The 23,911-nt window shown below is 34.1% G+C and overlaps 2 protein-coding genes and 1 pseudogene across 4 annotated transcripts; all 3 read right to left on the bottom strand.

Annotated features, from left to right (window-relative positions):
- Positions 1 to 1,738: 1,738 nt before the first annotated feature.
- LOC146944894 (elongation factor G-2, mitochondrial-like) lies at positions 1,739 to 10,619 on the bottom strand. 2 transcript variants are annotated; one of them, XM_085743265.1, is made up of 15 exons: positions 10,073 to 10,619; positions 9,499 to 9,720; positions 9,046 to 9,167; positions 8,820 to 8,970; positions 8,513 to 8,584; positions 6,623 to 6,712; positions 5,282 to 5,343; positions 4,422 to 4,488; positions 3,681 to 3,722; positions 3,381 to 3,419; positions 3,114 to 3,152; positions 2,823 to 2,855; positions 2,626 to 2,686; positions 2,115 to 2,200; positions 1,739 to 2,017 (listed from the first exon to the last, which is right to left on the bottom strand). In XM_085743265.1, the coding sequence occupies exons 1-15, from the start codon at positions 10,448 to 10,450 to the stop codon at positions 2,003 to 2,005; spliced, it is 1,479 nt and encodes a 492-aa protein (XP_085599391.1). In that variant the 5' UTR covers positions 10,451 to 10,619; the 3' UTR covers positions 1,739 to 2,002. The 2 variants fall into 2 exon arrangements, with proteins under 2 accessions (XP_085599391.1, XP_085599390.1); XM_085743264.1 differs by having other exon boundaries at positions 8,820 to 9,167; positions 10,073 to 10,590.
- Positions 10,620 to 14,434: 3,815 nt separating this feature from the next.
- On the bottom strand, positions 14,435 to 17,189 carry LOC146944895 (uncharacterized). The gene is made up of 5 exons (XM_085748809.1): positions 16,953 to 17,189; positions 16,228 to 16,367; positions 15,883 to 15,963; positions 15,564 to 15,799; positions 14,435 to 14,753 (listed from the first exon to the last, which is right to left on the bottom strand). The coding sequence occupies exons 1-5, from the start codon at positions 17,176 to 17,178 to the stop codon at positions 14,642 to 14,644; spliced, it is 795 nt and encodes a 264-aa protein (XP_085604935.1). The 5' UTR covers positions 17,179 to 17,189; the 3' UTR covers positions 14,435 to 14,641.
- A 2,338-nt stretch (positions 17,190 to 19,527) lies between these two features.
- Positions 19,528 to 22,834, bottom strand: LOC146944896 (serine--tRNA ligase-like; annotated as a pseudogene). The gene is made up of 9 exons (XR_015026167.1): positions 22,572 to 22,834; positions 22,305 to 22,375; positions 22,063 to 22,223; positions 21,868 to 21,979; positions 21,085 to 21,278; positions 20,825 to 20,928; positions 20,377 to 20,740; positions 19,984 to 20,112; positions 19,528 to 19,871 (listed from the first exon to the last, which is right to left on the bottom strand). The product of XR_015026167.1 is annotated as a serine--tRNA ligase-like (transcript).
- Positions 22,835 to 23,911: the final 1,077 nt, after the last annotated feature.

Raw genomic sequence — 23,911 nt, forward strand, 5'->3', positions numbered from 1 at the left:
TGTGATTCATCTATACTTCTAATATAAATAACACTTCACTATAAAATAGTTATAAAAAATAAAAAAAACACTAATTATTCAAAATTCAAATAGATAACTATCGCTAGATTCAAATGATTAGAGTAATATTTTGACCAACCAACAGTAAAGAGTTGTGGGTTTCAAATTAAAACTTTAATTATTTTTTTGACAATCAAATTAAAACTTTAATTAGAAACACTAATGTTGCTCTCGAACTTCATGCTGGGCAAACTGAGTTGCACGTAAATCACATCAAATTGTAACTCACTATTGCGGTATAGTAAGCACATGATTGGGCCGCAATATGGTTAGTGGGGTAAATCCTTCTATAATAGATCTCATAGACTTGAGTGGCAGAGTGTTTGTAGGTACCACTCCCTCTTCTGTTGCAACGGAACGTTGCTCCCTAGTTTGGCCAACCTTCTCGGTCCATTTTTAGATCACTTTTCTTCTAGAACTGATAGAGTTGTCCTTTGATAAACTATATTGAAATCATGTTTTTAATAGATGATGATAATGAGGGAGAAGAGACTAAATAACGCGAATTTAAAATGACCACAGGATCTTCTTTTACATAAATGATGGATGGTTGGAAAATAAGGTGATAAAATACTAGAGTATCAAGTTAAACACAATAAAGGTAGTTTTGAATCATTCGCTAGGAATAATCTCGTGAGATACAACATTATTCTTAATAAAAGAAAAACGATAGGTTCGCACGTAGGTATTACATGCCATAAACAACCGAAATTCTACATACACTAAAAAACAATAATCTCTAACTCAAAGGATGATACTTCAAAAACAAAAATGTAGCAATTGAGAATCACAGATCAAAATATGCGCCATATATGTGGAATGTATCCCCCAATACATTTGTTCTGTTGTCATTCCAAAATATGATGATTTTCGTTTTTAGTTGTTTTTATATATGACGAATATCACGATAAGTTTTTAAAGCAAATTAATTGTGTACTGATGGTGCTAGCAAGAATAGAGTGAGAGCAGGCTGTGGTGGTGTGATTAGAGATGCAAATGATAAGTGGAGAAATATAGTTCTTATATTGCTGAGTTGTGGGATGTTTGATGGATAGACGTTGGCCTAAAGTAGAGGTTGCGAGAAGGTAGAGTTACCCTCGATTCTACAATGGTGTTTAGCATTATGCATAGTGGCCAAGATGTGGCTAGCACATGTCTTCGTTTGGTGCAACAAATTCGCAAGTTGTTCGAGCTAGATTGAAATGATAGAAGTGTGTCATTTCTATTACAAATACTATGAAATTATCTTGATTACTAAATCAAAAAATATAATCATTTTTTTTCTAATTTCAGAGTTAAATTTTTTATTGGGTCAAAAAAGGTTTTTTATTTAATTATTTTATAAATTATCAAAACAATTATTGTTTAGTGCATGTTGTAAGTTATGCACTTATTATGCCTTAAAATGAGATGTGCTACCAAAGGCTCCTTCAAGCGGTTTCCTCGCACTAACTTTAGATGTGCAAAGACACGAAGAATGAATGAGCCTTTCCAGAAGCTCTTTATTCTACAGTGAAGAGGCTAAATACAACTCTATTTTTTTTTTAGAGGCCTATCTGTCTTTAAGAAGTGTCCCTTATTGAGACCTAAAACAGATGCTTGGTAGGGTAAATCCTAATATATCCTACTCCTAATGACCAAGCTTGATAAACAATAAATAAGCAATTTTCAAACTAACTTTTAGTTCAAAATAATATTCATTGAAATTTCGAGATAGTATCATTTGTAATTTCAATGTTTCCAAAATTAGAATTCTGTTTAAATACATGTATCATAAATCAGATTCTCAAAATGACATATCTAGATATAAGTACAACTTAAAATAAAACATTCGTAAACTTCCAAATAGTGGCAAATACACCACCTCAACATATACACAATCAAAAGAGTCGTCCACCAAAGAGGCCTATCAAAAGAGTGACATTACTGAACTTCGAGTTTGCTAAACTTTTGAAACCTAGAAAGAATTACACAAAAGACGACAATTAGGTTATATAAATTGCCATTAAAGCCAAGGTAAAGAAGTTAATTTATCATATATAGAAACTACTTACTTGCACTCCAGAAACTCTTGAAAACAACTCAGAAACATCAACAGAAGCCTTTTTATATGTTACTAACCCATCAGTAAAAGTATCACCTGATTAAATAATGAACACGAAAAAAACAGATTGTCACATTAACATTTGTTTCACTATCATATTTTGTTCGAGTGGAATGCCCATAAATTCGTATGAGATTGGATTGTGTTGTTTAATGGGTTATAGAGCTAGAGTACTGGTTTTTTCAAAAACAAAATCTGGAGTCCCACTCAAGGATGTTACAAGGCAGTGTGAACATCCATTGCTGAAGTGACATGTACAAAGACTTACTGTGTTTAGCATTTTTTCAGTATTTTCAATCCCTCAAATGAAATTTACTGTCCACTAAAAAATATAATAACCACATTTTCAAACACCTTAAACCACCAACAATATATTAATGAGAAACTCATTCTAACATAAAAAGAGCAATATAGAATTCAAGAAATGTGGGATATGCTTTGAGAAAAGAGAAAAGTAGAACCTGCTGCATTAATGACATCATGTACAGCGATGATTTCTCCAGCACGTGCCACTCCAAACACCTGTCGATTTGGGAATAGAATCCCGATTAGAATTTAAAGAGATATTGCAGAACAATTATACAAAAGTTCTCCTACGACATTCAATATATTGAAAAGATCCATAAATCATGGTGAAAATCTAAAAACTAACCCCCACCTCATCATTACGCACCCAAAACAAACAAGGAGCCTGCATTTGCAAACAAAGTCTTCAGCCAAAAAATCACTAGTCTCAAAATGCAATAAATGAAGACAGAGACATGAATATGATCTTATGAGTGCACACAACTGCATATTCGTTTTCAATCATGTTTCATGCCTCTTTAGACTACTAAGAGCTAAAATTAGAATTTAAATAGATATGGCATAAAAATTATACAAAATTTCTCCTAAGACATTCAATTTAATGGGATGATTCACTAATCGAGGTGAAAATCTAAAAACTAACCCCCAAGTCATCCTTCCATGGCTCAGTCGTATAAGGAACCTGCATTTGAAAAGAAGGCTTCAGCCGCAAAATCACTAGTTTCAAAAAAATAAATGAAAGCAGAGACATGAAAGAAAATGATCTTCTGAGTGCACACCCTTGCATATTGTTTTCGATGATTTTTCATGCCTCATTAAACTAGTAAAAGCTAAAATTAGAATTTAAAGAGATCTGGCAGAACAATTATGAAAATCCAAAGAAGATCATTCTGAAAATCTAAAAACTAACCTTTGTCTCATCCTCTCGTGCCTCAATCGAATGAGGAACCTGCATTTGGAGTGAAGAAAAGCTTCAGTCGCAAAACTACATGTCCCAAAACTGAATAAGCGAAAGCAGAAACATAAAAATGATCTTATTAGTGCACACCACAGCATATTGTTTTGAATCATTTTGCATGCCTCGTCAAACTAGTATAAGCTAAAATTAAAATTTAAAAAGAGATATGGCAGAACAATCATACAAAAGTTCTCCAAAGACATTTGTTTAATGGGAGGATCCACAAAACTGGAAGAAAATTTAAAAACTAACCCCCATCTTATCCTTTTGCACCGCCTCAAAGAAATGAGGAACCTGCATTTGCAGAGAAGAAAGGCTTCAGCAACAAGATAACAAGTGTCAAAATGCAATAAATGAAAGCAGAGACAGGAAAATGATCTCATGACTGCACACCACTGCATATTGTTTTTAATCATTTTTCATGCCTCACTAAACTGGTAAAAGCTAAAACTAGTAGCTGTCTTTGCTGTAGCAATATTTTTAGAAAAAAAGGTGCAAAACGAGGGAACAAGACCTGGATATGCAAGAGGATAATATTAGAAGTATGGTTAAATGGATAATATTAGAAGTATGGTTAAATAGATAATATTAGAAGTATGGTTAAATAGATTCTCGGTAGGAAAAGTTTCTTGAAAAATAGTCAATGTTACCAGCAGTATCAAGTAAGAATTTGAATCCATGCACTGTGTCAGAGACTTGAATCCATGGACTAGTAAGAAATGGATAATCTGAGGACAAATTAATATTAATAGATCCAATCATTTTTGCTATATCTTTGTTATTCATTCTCAGCAAGACAGAACTTAATTACAACTACTATAATTGTAGGTTATCATAAATGTCATCTTGAATTGAGTCGTACATTTATAAAAAATGAACTAATTGAGTAACAAAAAACCAAGATTGTAGAAACAAAGCAGATCCACAACACAAAACACCATGTGCACAAGACAAATGCAATCAAAGTAGAACAATGAAGAGCCTTAAACTTACCTTGAACGTCTTGCCAGTGTTAACGTTCGTAATAAATTCTCCTTTACGGATGGCACCATCATAGATTCTTCACACAATAAAAAAGCAACACATACATGTAAAAATTATGAGTCAGGATCCACACCATGAGTCAAATTTAACTTAAACCTTAACATCTCTTTGTAGGAGGTGAATTAAATCAATCCAACCTTTGAATTGAAATTTTTTGTTCAGTAGATCAAACATATAAAAATTCATATATCTTTAAACCGATATGATATTCCATCCCAACATCTTACTTTAAACGTATATAATACACTATTTAAAATATATGTAAATATCTATTATTATTAAAACATATAAACCAACGAATGTCTAATTATTTGAATTTTTGTATACATGAGGATCAACATAATTTAAGATGATTCAATAGTTGGATTGATTTAATTCTCCTTCTACAAAGACTTATTGGAAGTGTCAGTATGCTAAGTTTAACACCCAATATCAGCAGACCATGACATACATACATGCACACCCTTCCTCCGGTTACAATTATAGCAAAAACAAAAAACAAAAATTACTTTCATGGTGATTAAGAATTTCAGTTAAGTGCATTACTTTTCTAGTTTTCATGATAAAACATAAGTCAAATTTACTAAATTGTCCTTTTGATAGTTAGCGGAAAAAATAAAGCAAATGCTCACGTTAATTTTTTTTTATTTACATGAGTATATTAGTTAAATTTTACTTCTAACAATGACCATGATTTGAAGTTTTTTTTTGCCGATAATAATGTCCGGAGGTAGTGTGTGTGTGTGTCTATATATAGACAACAAACAAATTTGAAACTAGGATTTAACCACATATAAAGGTTACGGTACCTTAAATATGTTATTGCATCGTACTTCCTCTTCAATGTGAAAGCCAATGCCACAAGTGTATCCTGTTAAAATAGCCAAACAATATTCTTTTTTAGTAGTATAAAAAAATAACACAACAGCACCATGTTTATCAAGTTTTGGTGGAACAGTGTGGTCTTTGCTATTATGTGATGCATATGATTAGAGAGTGAATTAGTTTGAGTGTAGAATTGTGCAGTCTTTTTTACTAAGAATCCTATGTTTGTCTCCGACATTGGGAAATGATGCAGTAGAGACATAGCGGTTGTGTGAATTTGGGGACGATACAGAGAAGCCAGGAGGAACAGAGGGAGTGACAGGAGGGAAACCAATGATAGGTATGGAAGGTGAGATATCAGGAGTGGAGGCAGAATGAGTTGTGTTAGACTTGGGAGGGAACAAATCAAGATAAGGGAACCTATGTTCATTGAAGATAACTTTAGAAACATAGAGATGACCATTAGAGGCCAAACACTTGTATCCTTTATGAGAAGTGGAATAGCCAAGAGAGACACTCTTGAGACAAAATTGGAGTTTGTGTTTGTTGTAAGGTCTGAGAAGAGGGAAACATGAGCAACCAAAACATTGGAGGAAACTACAGTCAGGTGGCTGAGCAAAGAGCTGGTATAAGGAACATCAAAGTTCAAGGAGGATGTGAGGAGTCTATTAATAAGATAGACAGTAGTAAGAAAAGCACAGTCCCAGAATTTGTAGGGTATGGAAGCCTGAGCCAAAAAAGTGAGTTCTAACTCAACAATATGCCTATGTTTCCTCTTCACAACACCGTTTTGGTGAAGTGTGTGAGGGCAAATCACACGATGAGAGATGCCAAATGAAATGATATGCCTATGTTTCCGCTTCTTTAGTAAATAGATCCATGTGAACCAAGTGTAGGCATCCACAAATGAAATGTAGTAGGAATAGCCACTACTGGAAATAAACGGAGCAGGGCCCAACAAATCAGTGTAAATAAGTTCGAAAGGATGTGAATAAATATTTTTAAGACAAGTGAGAGGGCAACCATGTGCCTTTCCCATGCAACAAGATGAACAAAAATCAAGCTCAGTTTTATTGACAAATCAAATTTTACAATGGTTCAGTGCACGTCTTTGAACATCAATGCTAGGGCAACCAAGCCTAGCATGCCACAGAGAAAGAAAAAAAACTTATTTATAGAGCTACTTGCAGAATTTACATAAGCTACAGTAGTATACCACAGTTACCTAGCCTAGGTTCTTTCCTTTATTAGTAACAAAGGCTAGGAAAAATTTTCTCCCAAGCAATTCAAATAATCTCATTCAATTGTTTCTTTGAATTTGGTACCTTTTCCTCATTCTTTGATTGTATAGAATTACTAGCTTCAGTTGGACACGGCAAATAATTAAGTACACCATCCAAAAGTAGTTGTAGCCCCTGTACCAGAAACAACAAAAAACAAAAAATATAAGCTTGTAAGGTATTACAACAACAACAACAACAACAACCAAGCCTTATCCCACTAAGTGAGATCAGCTACATGGATCAAATTACGCCATAATATTTTATCATAAATCATAAGCTTGTATGTATTGTTCAACCCAAAATCAATGTTATCAAATAGTGGCCATGGCAGAATGCAGTGAAGGATTTTTTTGCAACAGCTATGGCCAATTTGTGAAGTATGGCGGCAGATGGCATTTTATGGCGGAAATAGCGGGGCTAAAAATGGAGGATTTTAGGCCTTCTTCTATGGTTCACCAAATGTAATCGTTAACTCCATCCAAAATAGCAGAAGTTCTTACAAAGAGAGGACCCTCAGAAGATCCACTCTCCCCCACTCGTTTGATTCTTTGTCAACAAACTAATGACACAACTATGGCCCTCATTCTCCCCCACTCCTAAGTACCCATAGCTAGGCTTAACTAACCGTCCAACTAACCCAGCCTAACCACTAACTCTCTTCCCTGGGCCACCATTCTTCCTTTTTGCACTAATAGCAAGCCAACCAGAACCAGCTTCGACGCTGGTAATTCACCACACAAATCCAATGTGAACTAGGAAGTAAAACTGACCACTTTATGTCAAATATCTTTGGTAGCTACCACAGTGGACTTAGGTAATGGAGGGCTAGCATAGCTTTAGATATGTGGATGAATCTTACTTACAAGGCATGTTCTTCAAATTATATGAATCCACAAAGTTCTTTAAAATCAAATAAATACTTATGATAAAGATATTGATTAAAAAAATCTTATAAGTGATAGGGACGTAACGATATTGGGCCAGCAATGCAGGCTTAAGGTGTGGAAAGTTTGCGAGGAGAAATAGTAAGTAGCACTGCTGATGTGGCAGGAGGGTCAGTGTGAGAAGGTGTAGTTTGATTATAATTTCTGTTATCAAGGAGAATCCGAAAAAGGGGTTAGGTTATGCAGAAGTTTGTTTTCTGTTTGTTAGGCATAGAATTGCAATCTCTCTGCGGAGCTTAGCTCCAGGGTGGATTGGGAGTGTGTTCCCATCTGTATTCTAATGCAATAATACCAACACCTATCGAGGATGCAAGTAATATAGAATGTTCAAGTTTGTATCATATTGATTATTAGCTAAATATTGAATGTTCAAGTTTGGATCAGATTAGTGTTCAGGCATGCCTAAGTGTGTGCATGCATGTGAGAGAATATTATAGGGGTTCAAAACATGATAGCAAGGATGTATCCTACAGGGGTTCAAAAAAATCATTAAGATGATTAATATCAAAAAGTTTAATAAAGTGTAAAGTATATTATGTCTCAAGTTAGGAGTCCAAAGATCCCTTAAAGTCTAAACTAATGTTTAGATTATTGTTCTTAATAGGATTAAAACCAATGACATGCTCCGGAAGCGCAATCCTCTTGGTGCTTTGTCTCCTAATTTACGTGTCAGCCTTCTGTAACAAAGCCTTATAACAGTAGAAAGCTACCAATTTTCCAAAAGAATGGTACATAACTATAGCAAGGGAATGGAAAATCTTAAAAAGTACCAGTAGCCAACTTTTAAAACAGCAGGATTCTTACTAAATTTTATCAGACAGATATTGCTCATTTATTATTTATTAAACAGCATTATTCTAAGTAGATTTATTCATATGATGTAAGAGTTTGCATAGTGGCATGGACGTACTACAAATGTTAGAAGTGAATTCAATTTCCAAAGTGAAGTCTTTGAACTACATTAAATTCAAGGCAATTCAACGGTTACCTTATATTTGAATGCACTGCCCATGAGAAATGGTATAAATTTCTGTGCTATGGTGGCCCGACGAACTGCTTCCTACACACACAATAATAACAAAAGGAAAATAATTTACAAAATAAGATTTGAAAATGGGGGGTGGGGGCGAAGTAACAACTGGTTTTCATATATCACACTATATCTGAAAATGCACATCTGCCTTCAGTGGTGCATGGACAAAAAGTGGGTTTTCCTTCAGTGGTGCATATTAAAACCAAATAATTAATATGCAAAACTCCAATGAAAAAAAGTATATACACTGTTGCTCACACACCTTAAGATCAGCTGCTGATATGGGCTTGCCATTGCAGAAAGCTTCAGCAAGTTTACCGTCCACCTCGGACACAGTTTTTATGAGTTCATGCCTTTTTTCTGACACCAAGGCTTCCATATATGTGGGAACTTCTTCAACGACAACTTTTTTTCTGCAATAAGAAACATTTGAGTAATTTGAAGAATAACCACAGGCAGAACCAATGAAAAAAGTTTCAGAAACAGACCCATTTGAATCATGAAAAAAGTAGGCCTTTAACTGCATGAGATCAACAAGTCCCTTAAAATTATATTCCAAGCCTATTGGAACTTGGACTGCAGCACAATGATGTTGAAGTTTCGATCTTGCCTGTAAAATGTTATAAAAAGGTCTACAAATTAAATAAAAACAACAAGTTAAATTTGAAAATGTCCAATGTCAATAATAATTAAATATCATAGGCTTCTAATTTCTAAATCTAACTTCAAATCTACAATGAAGTTACTGAAGTTCTCTTTATAAATTAAACAAAATTGTTCAAGTAGCAATAAACTACAAAACCCATGTTATCAATAGCAATGTGAAGCAACATGATTGCGATTTACGACACAAAATAGAAACAATGGCTCAACTCTGCACCACTATCTTATAATGAAAACATAGTACAAAACCTATAATCTATGATGACATGGAAGTTTACCTGATTCACAACTTCCCACGGATTTGCTCCCTTTTGGTCAAGATTGTTGATAAATACAAGTCTTGGAAGTTTATATCTTAACATTTGATTATCAGCAGAAATGGACTGGCTCTGCACCCCATCAACGCTAGAAAGAACAAGAACAGCACCGTCAAAGGCACCCAGAGCATTCTTAACTTCAGAGGTGAAATCAACACAATCAGTTGTGTCCATTATGCTCATCTGCAAGAATGTACAAATTTTAAAGAAATTCAATAATATAAAAAACATAAACCGAAGAATATGGGCATGTTTGGATAAACAGCTTATAGCACAAAAACGCTTATGTATAAGGTTACAAAAGATATTTTTATAGCTAAACATAACCTTAAATTGTTTTTGTATATACTATAAGTTGTTTTTATAAGCTAGTTCTCCCAAACAGTCTGAAGAGCTTATAGCAGTAGATAAGGTCAAATAAGTTAATCCAAATCAGTTTACTACTGTTACTGCTACTACCAATTCATCCATGAATAATGCAATGCATGCAAGAAAGTGAGAAAAATGTGTGATTATAGATTATGAATATTACTACCTTATGTTTCCTCCAGTTGAAGAAAGTGAGATCAGCAGTGATAGAATCAGCAGTGGGACCATTAATGAGCCATTTGAGATGGGTAAAGCTCCCTCTTTTTTTCAAGGCACGACCTTCACTGACCCATGACTCTTGTTTGACATAAGATTCATACTCTTTATCCCTCTTCATAATGTCCTTTCTAGCATCCTCCATCATATCGACATGACCCGAGTACAACATCTCTCTCAATGTGAGAGTCACCTTAGAAGGGTCGAGAAGCCCCGAGATCCAGACATTGCGCAGCCGCGACGGTGAGAAGTGAGTGGAGTGGGAAGAATGAGAGGAGGTGTAGTAGTAGCGGAGGCGCTGTAAGGAGCATTTCGAGAAACGAGCCATGGTTGAAGGTGGAAGGTGGATGAGTAAAACCCTTGAGGCGGGTTTATAGCTTTGATGCTAAATCGTACTGCCATCATCGTCGTCATCATCTTTCGTACTACACTCAATTTTCCCGCTTCTTCCTTCATTCTTTCTGTCGTTTTCTGTCAAACTCTACCGTATCTAACACGCTTTGCAAATTACTAATACCCTACCTTTTTATTTTCCCAACAAATTACAATCAATCAATTACTCCCTCTGTTCCTTTTTAATTGTCGCATTTTGACTTTTTACACAAACCAAGACAACAAATACTTTTACTACTTTTGATACAACAATTTATCTTTTTCCTATAATAACCTTAATCATTTAATACTTCATTTCATACATTTTTCTCTCTGTAATAAATATATAGGGGTAATATAGGCAAAGCCACATTTAATGATACTTTGAACTTTGAAAACGACAGTTATTTAGAAACAAAAATTTTATGCAAAAGTGACAATTATAAAGGAACGGAGGGAGTAATTAATTAAATTTCTTCTTAAAAAAATAAATTAATTAAATAATAAATGTTATTTTCCAAATAAATAAAAGGAAACTAACATTTAATGTTTGAATTTATGGGTGTGTGTTATTGAAGTTTAGGTTAATTTGATGATGAAGGTGAAATGTTTATGATGGAGGTTTGATTTTAATTTTATTTTAGGTGTTTTTCCTTTTTTTTTTAATTTGATTTTAATATGTAATTGTTTTTTTAAATAATTGTTACTCCCTCCGGTCCTTATTATAAGAAAAAGTTGACTTTTGAGGTTCATTGTGTAAGTGATGTATCTAGTCTATATTTATAACAAGATACATTAATTATTCTATGAACCAAAAAAGTCAATTGTTTCTTTTAATAAGGACCGGAGGGAGTAATTAATAAAAAAAAGGCATGTTGAAAAATAATTAAAAGCCAACGACACATCATTAATCTTATACATTCATATCCAAGTCAACGCGTCAACTCATCAATTTTGTACGGTCAGATAACATCACAGTTGAAAATCAAAGAATCTAGTAATAACAAGGTTAGAATTCAAAGTTTTTTTTTTTTTATTGTACAAAGGTTAAATCAAGACACTCTCAAATGGCTGGAGACAAAATATCATTTAACCCCTGGATTTAAAATCACTTCACTTCTTCCGTTTTTTTAGTTCAGAAACATATATTTGTATCTTTTATATTTTATATCAAATTTAATAAGTGGTTTTCACATAAAGAGATGATGTTTGGAGTTTGGACAACTATTTTGTCACAATTTTTTAACATCTCTTTATCTCGTATTCATATTTATATTGCATTGTTACTCGTTATCTTTCTTTTTCCATCTCCATTGATTTTGACAATAAGAAAAGAGAAAAAGATGATTGTCTTAAAAATTATCACAGAGTAGTCCTACAAACATCATCACTCTTACACATAAATCAGATTTTTCTTTCCTTATTTTTGTGATTTCGTCGTATGTTGTTTTATTTGTTATCTTAGTCACTTAGTGTAATGTTGTTTGATTTGTCTAGATTAAAATATCAATTACATATTTAATATTAATGATTTGTCAAAAAATTAATATTAATGATTAGATGTCGACATTACAATTCATAAGTACGAGTATTTCAGTCATTTTGATTATGTTATATCACTTTGTGGCATTTTTTTTATGATGCTAATATATTTACTTTTTTTATTATTTATAAACTAAATCAATTAAGAACCAAATAAATAAATCAAATTTTATTAAAAATCAATTTCCCTCTCCAAATTTCATTACCCTGCTCCTCCAAATACAATCTTTTCAATTGAACAAATCTTATTTTGTGGTGGTTATGATGAATATTTCGCTACAAATACAATAGTTATCATGCTCTTATATTTTGGAGACAAGCTACCCCTTTGTCTTGATAGTAGCAACATTTTTTTTTAAATGATAATTTTTTTTTGAAGGGAGTAAATGATGAATTTTAGAAGTAGCAAACAATAAATTATATGATGAATTTAGATAGAAATAAAAAATTGTTAAAAAAAATAAAAATCAATGGGTTGCCTCCATTCATCGTTGGTTTAGGATGGTGTATTGGATTAAGATACTAAGGAGGTGTTTATTTCAAGTTTAAGAATGACATTTTCGGGAATGCATGGTTAGGGAATGATTATACCCATGTTTGTTATGAGGTCGAGAAAAAAATATTCATAAGTATAAAGGTTCCTCAGAATGAAGTAACTTCTCATAACTTCCCTTATTCTGATTTCCATGTAAGAAAGTGGGAATGTGCATTCCCATGATATTATACATATATTTTTTAAAAAAATTTTAACTTCCAATTTTCCTAGGAATGTCAATTTATTGGCCGAACACTTTTTTTAACAAATACCCGGGAATAGTTGCGAAACACTTTTTTAACAAATACTCACTCACTCACTTACTCTCCTCTCTCACTCACTCTTCTCTCTTATCCCTTCTCTTCTCTCTCTCTCTCTCTCTCTCTCACTCACTCACTCTCCTCTCTTCCCCTCTCTCTTCTCTCTCTCCTCTCTCTCTCTATCTCTCCCATAAAATAAATAAATAAAAGAGTATGTGTTGAGAATATTATAATAAAGAATGTGTTATCATTTCTTTTTAACGAGTCCTTAAAATTCATTAAAATTTTTTTGAAATCTTATAAATCCATAAAATCATTTCAAATCCTTTAAAATCTTATGATGTAAATTCATTGAAATCTAAGTTGTAAATCTTGATAGTCTTAAATTCCTATAAATCTTTTAAAATCTTCAAGACTTTTTTAAACAAAAATTGTCATTAGTTCGACGATTCAACCATTGATAGGTTGGCTTATCCGAAGAAAAAAAGAACACATCCTCCTTCCTCTTCCTCCTGTTGGGTAGGAATTCTATGAATTTGACGCAGAGAAGTCAATGTTCGCATGTTTCCCTCAGTAAACTTTAGGAATTTGTGATCTCCCTTCTTATAGAAAAATGAGACTTGCTGTTATTTACTCCTCCTTTGAATCTCCAATGTCAAGAAATTTGAAGAACAGAAAAGCTTGTTTGTTTGCGCCCCGCGTCCTCCACTAATCCACATGTTTTTCTTTTTTTTTGTCTTTGTTTTTGCTTTAATCTATTCTGATTTTTAAGGTAGTGGCTGTGTTTTGTAGGCCTGGGGTACTCAAGCTTTTTGTTTCATCAGGATCACTTAACAAACAAGATTTAGCAATAAAATTCATTCAAAGGTTTGGAATGAAAGTTTTCATATCCGGAAAGACAATAATGAGAGATTACACAGACCTCCCGTATAGTCCAAAGTAACCTTAAAACGGAAAGAATATTAGAGAAATAAAAATCCAAAGAGTAGGAATATAACCGTCTCGTTTCTTATATGTAATGTCTCGTCATGAATAGAATTTAGACACTACTGATCTACGTTACAATTAAAGAACATAAATCACAATACCTTTCGCAAGCTTGGCAAGCATGAATTGTTTACAATTCTGGTTGCAGACTCCACTAAATTTTCATCACAAACAGGACAAGAAGGAAAAAATGTGTGAGGTTAAGTCCCTTATGTGTGTGCTTGAAATCATCTAAATTCTCTAAATAAGGGGGAAACTTTGTTTTTGTAAAAATTTAAAAAGGGTTATTTTAGAGGCTTTTAATTTTTCACCACCCTTATGCCCTCGTTGAAATCAGAAAGTTCAACTTTATGTCATCATCACGGATTTTACTTTGGACAGTGAGTATTGTTGGTCACCATTTCTATTTCCACCCTGTTGCAACATTTAAAATAACCAAAACCAAACTTGGTAGCCTCGTTTAACTGATAAAACCACAAGTTCTGTCTTCGATCCTTGTAAGGATATCTGGTTTAGTTATCGAATCATGACCAAGAAGTCTTGTCGATTTGATTTCCAATTAAATTTCAAAACATTGCCATGAAAGTATGCAAATCATACTGATAATAAAGAAATGTAAAACATAAACTTATGTATAAATGTCACTAAATTGTTCAGTAGCACATGGCCCCAAAATAGAGCTAACCATTCAATTTGCTAGCTATCCGATATGAAAAATATTTAGTATGATCCTATAATGATAACCCATGCACCAGAATAAAAGCCAATGTTGTAATAATGTTTACAAGCATCAAAGCTATCTCAAGATGTAATTAAGCAATTCCTATTCTGAGAATAAAGCTGACATAAACAGCTCTTGAGCAAACGCAGCCTTGTTACTTATCTCTTGAATATCCTCTTCATGGCCCGTGTCTGGTACTTCTGCTCTGCCAGAGCTGCAAACATAAAACCATCACCAGAATTTCAGCATTGTGTGTGTTTAGGAAGATACTTTTCATAAACCTTATTTCAATAACTAATTTGAAAAAACACTAAAGCAAAGTCAAAATTCAATGCGCTGGATGTTTAATACATAAATGAGTGGAATGTACTACTGGTTAGATATTGCTCCACATTTTGGAAGTAACTGAATAAGCATAGTCAAAGAGAAAAAATATATGTAACTATAAGCCCTATCGCAGGAATATAATAACCACTGTCACACTGCATTAACAGTCAAGTAATTCTAGCAACAGAAATTTATTCATGGTTTGGAATGAGAGTTTTCATATTCAGAAAGACAATAATGATAGATTATTGAGTAAATCTCTTGTTACGTGATCCTTTTAAATTTCCGAGAGTAGGATATCATATACACACACCTGCCGTATCTTTTAAAGCAACCTTAAAACGGAAAAAAATATTAGAGAAATAAAAATCCAAAAAGCGGGAATATAATTGTCTTGTTTCTTATATGTAATGTCTCGTCATGAACAGAATTTAGATACTATTGATAATCTGTCACTGAATAAACTCTCAGAGATATCTTGTAGATCCGCAGATAACTGAGAAATGCGCTGTAAAGTACAATAATTTGGAAATCTATGGGAACACCATCAGGTGCATAATTTTCCATACCGCAAGAAGCAATATTTTTATTAAATGCAGAGAACAATGAATGAGTTACAATAATATTAACTTCAGATAGACATTTTCACTCATGAGTACAGTTGATATTTATAACTTATCCAAAAGCAGGATCGTACCTTTTTCCAATGGGAATGTCATTTGCATCGGTGACGTCTGAGGCATCACTGATGGTATCTTCATCTGAGAAAAACTCGTTGGAGCTTGGAACACATACATTGTCCCGAGATGGTGAGAAATGAGAATCAGAAGTTGGATTGTGTTTGGTGTTTCCCCATGAAGAGTTTATCTTGTCGTACAATTCCCAATCATTAATAGAGGCGCCATCTTTCCACCGGTTCCGAATGTGCTGAAACTAAGAAGAATCAAATACTCCTACACTGAAACTAACCTATGTTACAATTTAAGCACATAAATCACAAGACAAGTAACAGATACCTTTGGCGAGGTTGGGAAGCTTGAACTCTGCACCATCCTGATTACATCCTCCCCTAAATTTTTATCACACACAGGACAAATCTGATAGGAACAGTAAAACAGCCATTCAGATATCAAATTTCAATTATAATGGTTGCTTCATGCTCGTCTTTTTATTAAGATCAGGACAGTGCATTATATAACAGGCACCTAAATCAAAATTTTGTTCAATTTCATGACAATCTAAGCAAAGACGTCCATTTATAAAAACAAAATCATTAGTCCAGTTATCAAATCTATCAAACCAAATCTTAAAGAAACGAATATACTTCATCAGTATGAATTATAAAATACAGGAGGTCATACCATAGTATGTGAGTTGTATGTTGGATCTTCCAAATAGTCGCGTAATGAAGACACTTTGATGTCAAAATCGCATCCAGGACACTTTATAACTGGTGGAGAATCACCGTCCAGATCAGTTGGATTAAAGACTGAAGTAACATCTGTTCGGTTCAAAATGGATCAGCATCAGCAAGTTATTTCTAGCACAAGAACTTCATTTTGCATGACATACAAAGTATGTCTCAATAAAAGAGCAGTTGAAAAAATTACTTAATTAATTGTATGTCTTATACTGATACAGATGCAAAAGCTCACATATTACCAACAAGAAAGAAAAAAAGTGCGAAGTTAAGTCCCTTATCAGTGTGCTTGAAATCATGTAAATCCTCTAAATTAAAGGGAAAATTTTGTTTTTGCAAAAAATTGAAAAAGGTTGGTTTAGAGGCTTTAATTTTTCACCACCCTTTTCTACCTTTGTCTACCATCATACAACACACCATCATAGGCCATTCAATCAATACTCAAGAAAATCCTGAGCTAAATTAAAGACTTACATATGATCAAATCTATTCAGCAAAATACTTCCAAGCACAATAAAATGTATAGATCAAACATAACTTATTGATCTGGCTTCATTTCTAATGTATCAACATTTATTGTAAATTTTTTTATGCCAATATTAAGAAAAAGAACAGTTTTTCACACTCATAAAGATTATTAAAATCAAATTAAAAAAAAAAAAAAACCTTTTTCATCCCTAGAAGAACTGTCAGCATCAAACTCATTCCCAACAAGATTTTTTCCTCTGCCACGAGTTATGATCCTTCTGAATGACGTCATGCGTTCATAGATATCAGAAAGTTTAAGCTTCATCGAATCAAAATCGTCAAAAACAGAAGAACCTTGTTGCACCTCAGTTGGTGTTGTTGGAGATGAAGCTCTCACGTTGTTTTCCTCTGTGTAGTTCGTCATTGTCACTCACTCAACAATACTCTCACGCAACCTTTTCTCAAACAACTAAGAAACTAAACAGTGCTTTTCATTTGATGGGTTATAACAAAAACCTCTGAATGAGGGTCTGTGTGTAAATTGTGATAAACACAAATGGAAAACAATTATTAATTATTATATTAAATTCTAATTTTCCATAAACTGAACAATGTGATTAAAATAAGCTAAGAAATTGTGATCAGCCTTGAAGCCAAGAACGCCTTTGTGAAATAGTGCTGACTTCGAAGGAAACGGTTACTTGTATAGATGAAGAACACTTGAAACACATTCATTGGTCGAATTTACACTAAAGTTTATGCAAATTTGAGTAGCAGACAAATAATAATAACTTCAAAAACCCTGAACTCTGGCTTTATTGGGCTAAACATTGTTGAATGAACCAGTTTATATATTGGATTAAGAAAGCCATGATTCAAGCTCAAAGGGAAGATGGAAACAAAAAAGTGAAGTAGCAAGAGGGAGATAAAAACAAATACCAGAGTAAGACAAGCGAGACTTGTGAATGAGTTCTTCTTCTGACATCACCATGCATGCACCACCCATCATCATAATTTCTTCTTCTTCTTTATCATCGCAAGACAATGGTGTATTGATTAAAGTCAATGAAGCACGAACACTCCTCGGATTAGACGTGTCCCGGTGTCAGACACGCATCGGTGCCGGACACTGACACCAACAAGACACTTATGATTACACTGAATTATGTCATTTTCTCAAATTATTATCGGTGTCGGCGTATCAGTATCTGTGTCGTGTACGGTGTCGTCCGTGCTTCATATATTAAAGTAGATTAAAGTGTAGGGGTCGTAATTCAAGCATTCCATAGGGGAGGGGCATAAATATTTTACTTCTCAAGGAAGGGAGTGTATATTTTAACACATAAGAGGGGATGTGAGTTCTATTCAAACTTCTCTTATGAGAGGAGGGTGTGATTTACATGAACATATGTTTCTCATAACGAGAAACCAGACACCAACTATCTCAAGCTGTTGGGCGTGTTGTCCGGAAAATATTTTCCTTTAACAAATGAACTCGATAGGTCAACAGAGGATTCGAGTTAGATTCTTAAAAGGGTTTTTAGTTGATAGGTTTAAATTTACAAGCGCACAATCATGGATCAAAGAAATGTATGGACTTGAAATGGTAAAGTAAAAAGAAAAAAGAGAGAAAAATAGAGGCACAAAGTTTGCATAATATACATACATACACACACAGACAAAGATATTTGAGTTTCATACATCGTTCTTTCAAACATAGTAAAAATGTTATTATGTGAGGGTGGGGATCTAGTATGCGTTGTTTTGTCGAACAAAGATAAACTCTTTGCATGAAGTTTGACAATTTCTTGAAAATTTCTTGGATACTCTTCATACGACAGTTTTTAGAAGTTGAACAATTTAAAATATTTCAAGTAACTCTAGACGTTACTTATGAATCTTCAAACAACAGGCTACGAAATAATTACACTCAAAATGTTTGACTAGACATTTCTTACTAAAGTTTCTTCTAATTGCCTCGCTCTAATTCATAAAGAAAAGGGAGAGGATTTGATAGTAAGGATTGACTTTACCATGAACAATACCTTCATTTTTGTGTAACACCATTATCCTACTCTTAATCTCGAACGGATCAATTATTCTCTTTGATGTCATTATACTCTTAGATTTTTTTAGATTTATAATTCGTAAAAAAAGTTTTATAGAAACTAAAAATATATTTAATCGTAAAATAAATATATAGCATGTAGATTTTAGATTTGGGGCCTAACTCATCCTTACAAAACCAGTTCATAAGGTGAGCCAGTTCATAAGGTGAGGAGCGCCTCCTCTTTATAAACTCTTATCAAGAGTCTTAAATGTTCGATGTGGGACTTGAGTTTACTATTGATTCTGCTTGTATGTTCAAGAACAATAGCTCCTTTGCAAATTTGAGACCCTTCAACATTGCCATCGCTTCTGCCACATCTGAGTCGGGAAGGATTGGCAAGCATCTACACAAAGCCTTTGGTCGTCTCTTATCACCACAACAAGACCCCATTTTCCATCATCTGAAGGACCTGAAGCATCAACATTCATTTTATAGCAACCCGCAGACGGGAGACACCATCTGATATTAAAAAAATAAATAAGGAAATAAATGTGAGTGGTATTGAGAATTTGTATCAAGTTGAGTTTTATTCTCATGGAAATGTTAGATTCCCATCTTTTAAGCATGAGAATAACAATAGAAGAAATCATGTGCAAATAACATTATTGGGAACAAATTTTCAAAACTTAACAAACATGGAAATATTGCATATCCAATCTCACATTCCTGGGAATCATGTTACAAAAACACACCCTAAAGGGTAAAATCAATCATCATAGTTGTAAAATTATGCGTAAAAAAATAATAGTACAAAATGAGCCAGAAAATAGCCACCAAATAAAACCACCACACTCCCTCCCTACTACAATACATTGAATGTTCTAGTCCCAATTTTCCAGACTGCATTCTTCTTTCCAATGAAATTCGTAATTGAACTTGGTATACGACCAGCTCGATTAAATGGAACATGACCAGCTCGATTAAATGGAACATGTTTCAACGCCCCTTTGGCTTCATTATTCGGTTGGTTCTTGAATGGCAGGAAAATTTTTCCACCCATGAATGGCCTAAGGACTTGTGGTATCTCTACTCATGAATGGAACATGTTTCAACGCCCCTTTGGCTTCATTATTCGGTTGGCTCTTGAATGGCAGGAAAATTTTTCCACCCATGAATGGCCTAAGGACTTGTGGTATCTCTACTCCATCCTCCTTCTGGTTGTTCTCTAGTATGGCAGCAAATGGTCCTTTCAGTAGCCGTAAGAGTAGAGTTCAACAAATGAACATATTGCTTCAACTGCTCGTTGCTCTTTAACAGAATAAAAGAGGCAAAGCCTAACAGTTAAAGAACATTGAAATCAGTTAGCCAAAAGAACACATCAAAGTAATATTAGTCGTCTAAATAGAAGTAAGCACCGCCATCACTATATAAACTGATATTACGAAATTCTAACATATATGAAGAACTTAGGCATACTGACCCTCCTCTCTCTGGAATAACTTCTTGACCCAACACTTGGTGAATAATACTAAATAATAAAGCCATCAATATGATGAACTTAGGTATACTGACCTTCTTCTGTCCATATCGAATTTCCAATTTTCTGGCTTGGTAATCTGTACAATTTGAACAGGATACCAACTCCCTGTGTGTTTTAGAAGCTGGAAACCATGCTTCTAGATCATACTTCTTATCTGCGGCAGCATTCAAGGCTCCAGAAACGATAGAAACAATTTGATAGGGAATGTTCAGAGCTTTGTAGAATTGCTCAGCGTTCTTGAGCATTTCCTAATGCATGTCCCATGAATCATTATCATTTGGGGTAGTAATACAAAATTGCTCCACCTTTTCGAATTGGTGAACTCGGAATATTCCTAGAGTGTCCCTACCATGAGATCCAGCTTCTTTACGAAAGCAAGATGAAAATCCAGCATACCTACAGTAAGCATGTTCCCAATATTAAAAAAAAAAACATAATTTTCCGATTGTAATATTAGACATGTAACTAAATTCAAGTTGCCTTAGGGGAAGCCGGGTAGGGTGGATCCATTCGTCTGAATGATATGCACACGGAGCTTGTTCTGATGTTGCAATCAGATACATATCAACTCCATCCCCAGTTACCTAACGAAGAGAAGAAAATCCTCAGATAAGCTCAAACCAGAGGAAAAAGATTGGAGTGGATATTGGCTTGTTATGTAGTTTTAATTTCAGACAGTATATTCAATAAGTCATATAAGGACACCCAGATCAATAATGGAATAAACTTGATAATTTTACCTTGTAAAGCTCGTGATCAAATTGGGCTATTTGAGCACACTTCAACATTATATCTTTCTTGATGAAGAATGGAGTATGTAATTCGGTATATCCCCTATTCTCCAAAAAATCAAGCCCAAAGAGTATCAGAGCGTTGTTAAGACGAACACCAGCTCCTTTGAGATAGTAACCTCTACCTCCAGCAACATCAGCTCCTATTATGAATCAAACAACATGACAAAAAATATTACGATACATTCATAATAGGTATATGACCAGAAATGTAGAAACTATTGAAAGCCTTAGCTACTGCAGTTGAAACACAACAGTGTTCCATAGGTGACTAACATAAAAAGCTTCAGCATGGGAAACACAAATACAGTGAAAATGATGATGCACAATTAACTAAAAGAAATTATACTCTTTTACATTATATTTTAAGGCATCAAGCAACATGTTAAATCAAATCAAAATACTTGACAGTGTCCAGATTCGGGATAGTGGCAGAAAGATATCGTACAAATCATGAATCATCAGTGCAACAACGTTTTGAAGTGTTCGGTGAAAAAAAGAACAACGTTTATTATTATTAATTATTGTGTTTGTTTTTTGAGGTCCCTTGACCCCACCATAGCTATCAATTGTAGCTTCTGGTGACGCCGAAAAAGGACTATGTACAACGAAAACAAACAGCTTCTATGATTACAAAAACAAGAGGATGGCAACATACTGACCCAGAATCATATTCCAAAAAATAAATAAATAAATAAACAATGTGACTTGAATATGTGAATAAATTCAAACCTTTCTTCAAATCAGCTATGTCAAGCAAGTCAACTAGATCCACATGATTCTTGAGATTAAGTTCAACTCTCTTCTCACCCCATCCCCATGTTCAGACGACAAGATTGTTAGCCTAAAACATAAATTATCCCATGAATTTCAATACAAACATCACATTATCAAAGAAAAAATAAATAAAATATAAATAAAACAAACCTCATCATTGCTGATGGGAACAGAATCATGAACGAGGTTTCCAATGGTTTCCAATTTAGAATTCAAGAGGTTTAGAGTTTCCTGAGCCTCAACCTCTTTCTCAGCGACTTTTTCTTAATCTCTTCAGATTTACAAATAAACTCGGTTGCATCTTCACCGCCCTAAGACACACAGAAACAAAATCAACAATGCAAAAATCGAAAAGAAAAAGAAAAAAAAAATTAAAATAGTGATATGCTTACTCGCTTGAGTTTGGAAACTTCCGTGTTGATTTTTTTGAATTCTTTACGAAGATTCTCAAACTCAAATTGACCTGAAATAAACAAAGCGAGATTATGTTAATGACATTGAAATTTGATAAACTGGGAAATGGATCCTCTCCTGCCTTTATTATTCGGCCATCTCTCATGACAAACAAGAGAAAGTGCAGGAGAGGATCTGCCATTGACAGACAGCCGCAGAGAAAGTGCAGGTGAGCATCCAGATCCGATAACTGAAGATATGATTACGTTTTCGCCATTCTTTGTCGACACTGATAACTTCATCAACTACTTCGACGCTGGCACCACGACGGCGTTGAGATTCACGAATGATTTCAGGGTTGTGACCCTTTTCTACTCGGAAGAGATTGATGTCTAACATGTTTTTAGGGTTGCACCGCCGTCTGGCGAATATGAAAACGAGTGAATGAATGTAATCGGAGGGTGGAAGATTACAGTTATTACAGTGAGATGGATGCAGTGTAGTGAAGAGGAAAAGAGGATATATGCAGATTTAGGGTTTTGAACAACGGGCTTGGAAAATGCAATCTTGCACCCAAAGCTACTTCATTTTTGCAACAGTGAACATTTGCAATGAAACATTTGCTGTGAAAATTTTATATTTATAATTTTCGTGATATGTCTATCTTGAAATTAATAGAATTAAAACTAGAACTTGATTTGACACAATCTTCTACTATTGTTTCCAAGTATACTGATACAAGGTGCTTGTCTTTGATTGCCATAATCACATTACTATAGTCTTGATTCTGCTTGTATGTTCAAGAACAATAGCTCCTTTGCAAATTTGAGACCCTTCAACATTGCCATCGCTTCTGCCACATCTGAGTCGGGTAGGATTGGCAAGAACCTACACAAAGCCTTGGTCGTCTCTTATCACCACAACAAGACCCCATTTTCCATCATCTGAAGGACCTGAAGCATCAACATTCATTTTATAGGAACCCGCAGACGGGAGACGCCATCTGATATTTGAAACCGGGATTGGACTGGTTCTACGATTGCAGCAAATCATTTTGTACAACGTTAAAAACCGCTTTGATAGCACCTTTATAACAATTAGATGCACTAGGAATTTCACTTTCCTCAAAACATCTCTTATTTCTAATCCGAAAAGGACTTAACATAACTGTTATTACAGCTAAAAAATTCACACCTAAATGAGATGCAAACCACACACATCTCACCTACTCACAGTCCATAAATAAATGCTCAACGGTCTCATTGTGCTCATACAAAATCAACAAAGAGGACTGCACCGAACACCTCTATTTAAAGGAGCCAATCTAACTGGAATTCGATCATGTAGGATACGCCACCCACATCAGACGAACATGCCTTGGTATAGACCGCAATTTCCATAGATGATGGATTGATTAGATTGTTGCACAGCTTTCCTACGCTGATTGTTGCACTGTTTTAGTCTCCTAATATTTACATTATATGAATTAATCTAAATTTAATTTCAATATCGACTTGTATGTTTTAAAATTTAAATCAAATATAAAAATAATTGATAAGGTTATTTACATAGAAAAACATCTAACTAAAATTGATAATTATTGTCT

This window comes from Medicago sativa, chromosome 2 (genome assembly GCF_051527215.1).
Source record: "Medicago sativa cultivar Bolivia chromosome 2, Bolivia_mono, whole genome shotgun sequence".
NCBI lineage: Eukaryota > Viridiplantae > Streptophyta > Magnoliopsida > Fabales > Fabaceae > Medicago > Medicago sativa.

Coding starts and splice junctions, on each gene's coding strand:
- LOC146944895 (XM_085748809.1), bottom strand. CDS start 17,178: ATGACGAACTACACAGAGGAAAACAACGTGAGAGCTTCATCTCCAACA. Junction 15,800..15,882: donor GCTTCCCAACCTCGCCAAAG/GTATCTGTTACT, acceptor GATTCTTCTTAG/TTTCAGCACATTCGGAACCG. Junction 14,754..15,563: donor GACATTCCCATTGGAAAAAG/GTACGATCCTGC, acceptor TTATGTTTGCAG/CTCTGGCAGAGCAGAAGTAC.
- LOC146944894 (XM_085743264.1), bottom strand. CDS start 10,450: ATGGCTCGTTTCTCGAAATGCTCCTTACAGCGCCTCCGCTACTACTAC. Junction 9,721..10,072: donor TCAACTGGAGGAAACATAAG/GTAGTAATATTC, acceptor ACATTCTTGCAG/ATGAGCATAATGGACACAAC. Junction 3,153..3,380: donor CACGAGAGGATGAGACAAAG/GTTAGTTTTTAG, acceptor TTTCAAATGCAG/GTTCCTTATACGACTGAGCC.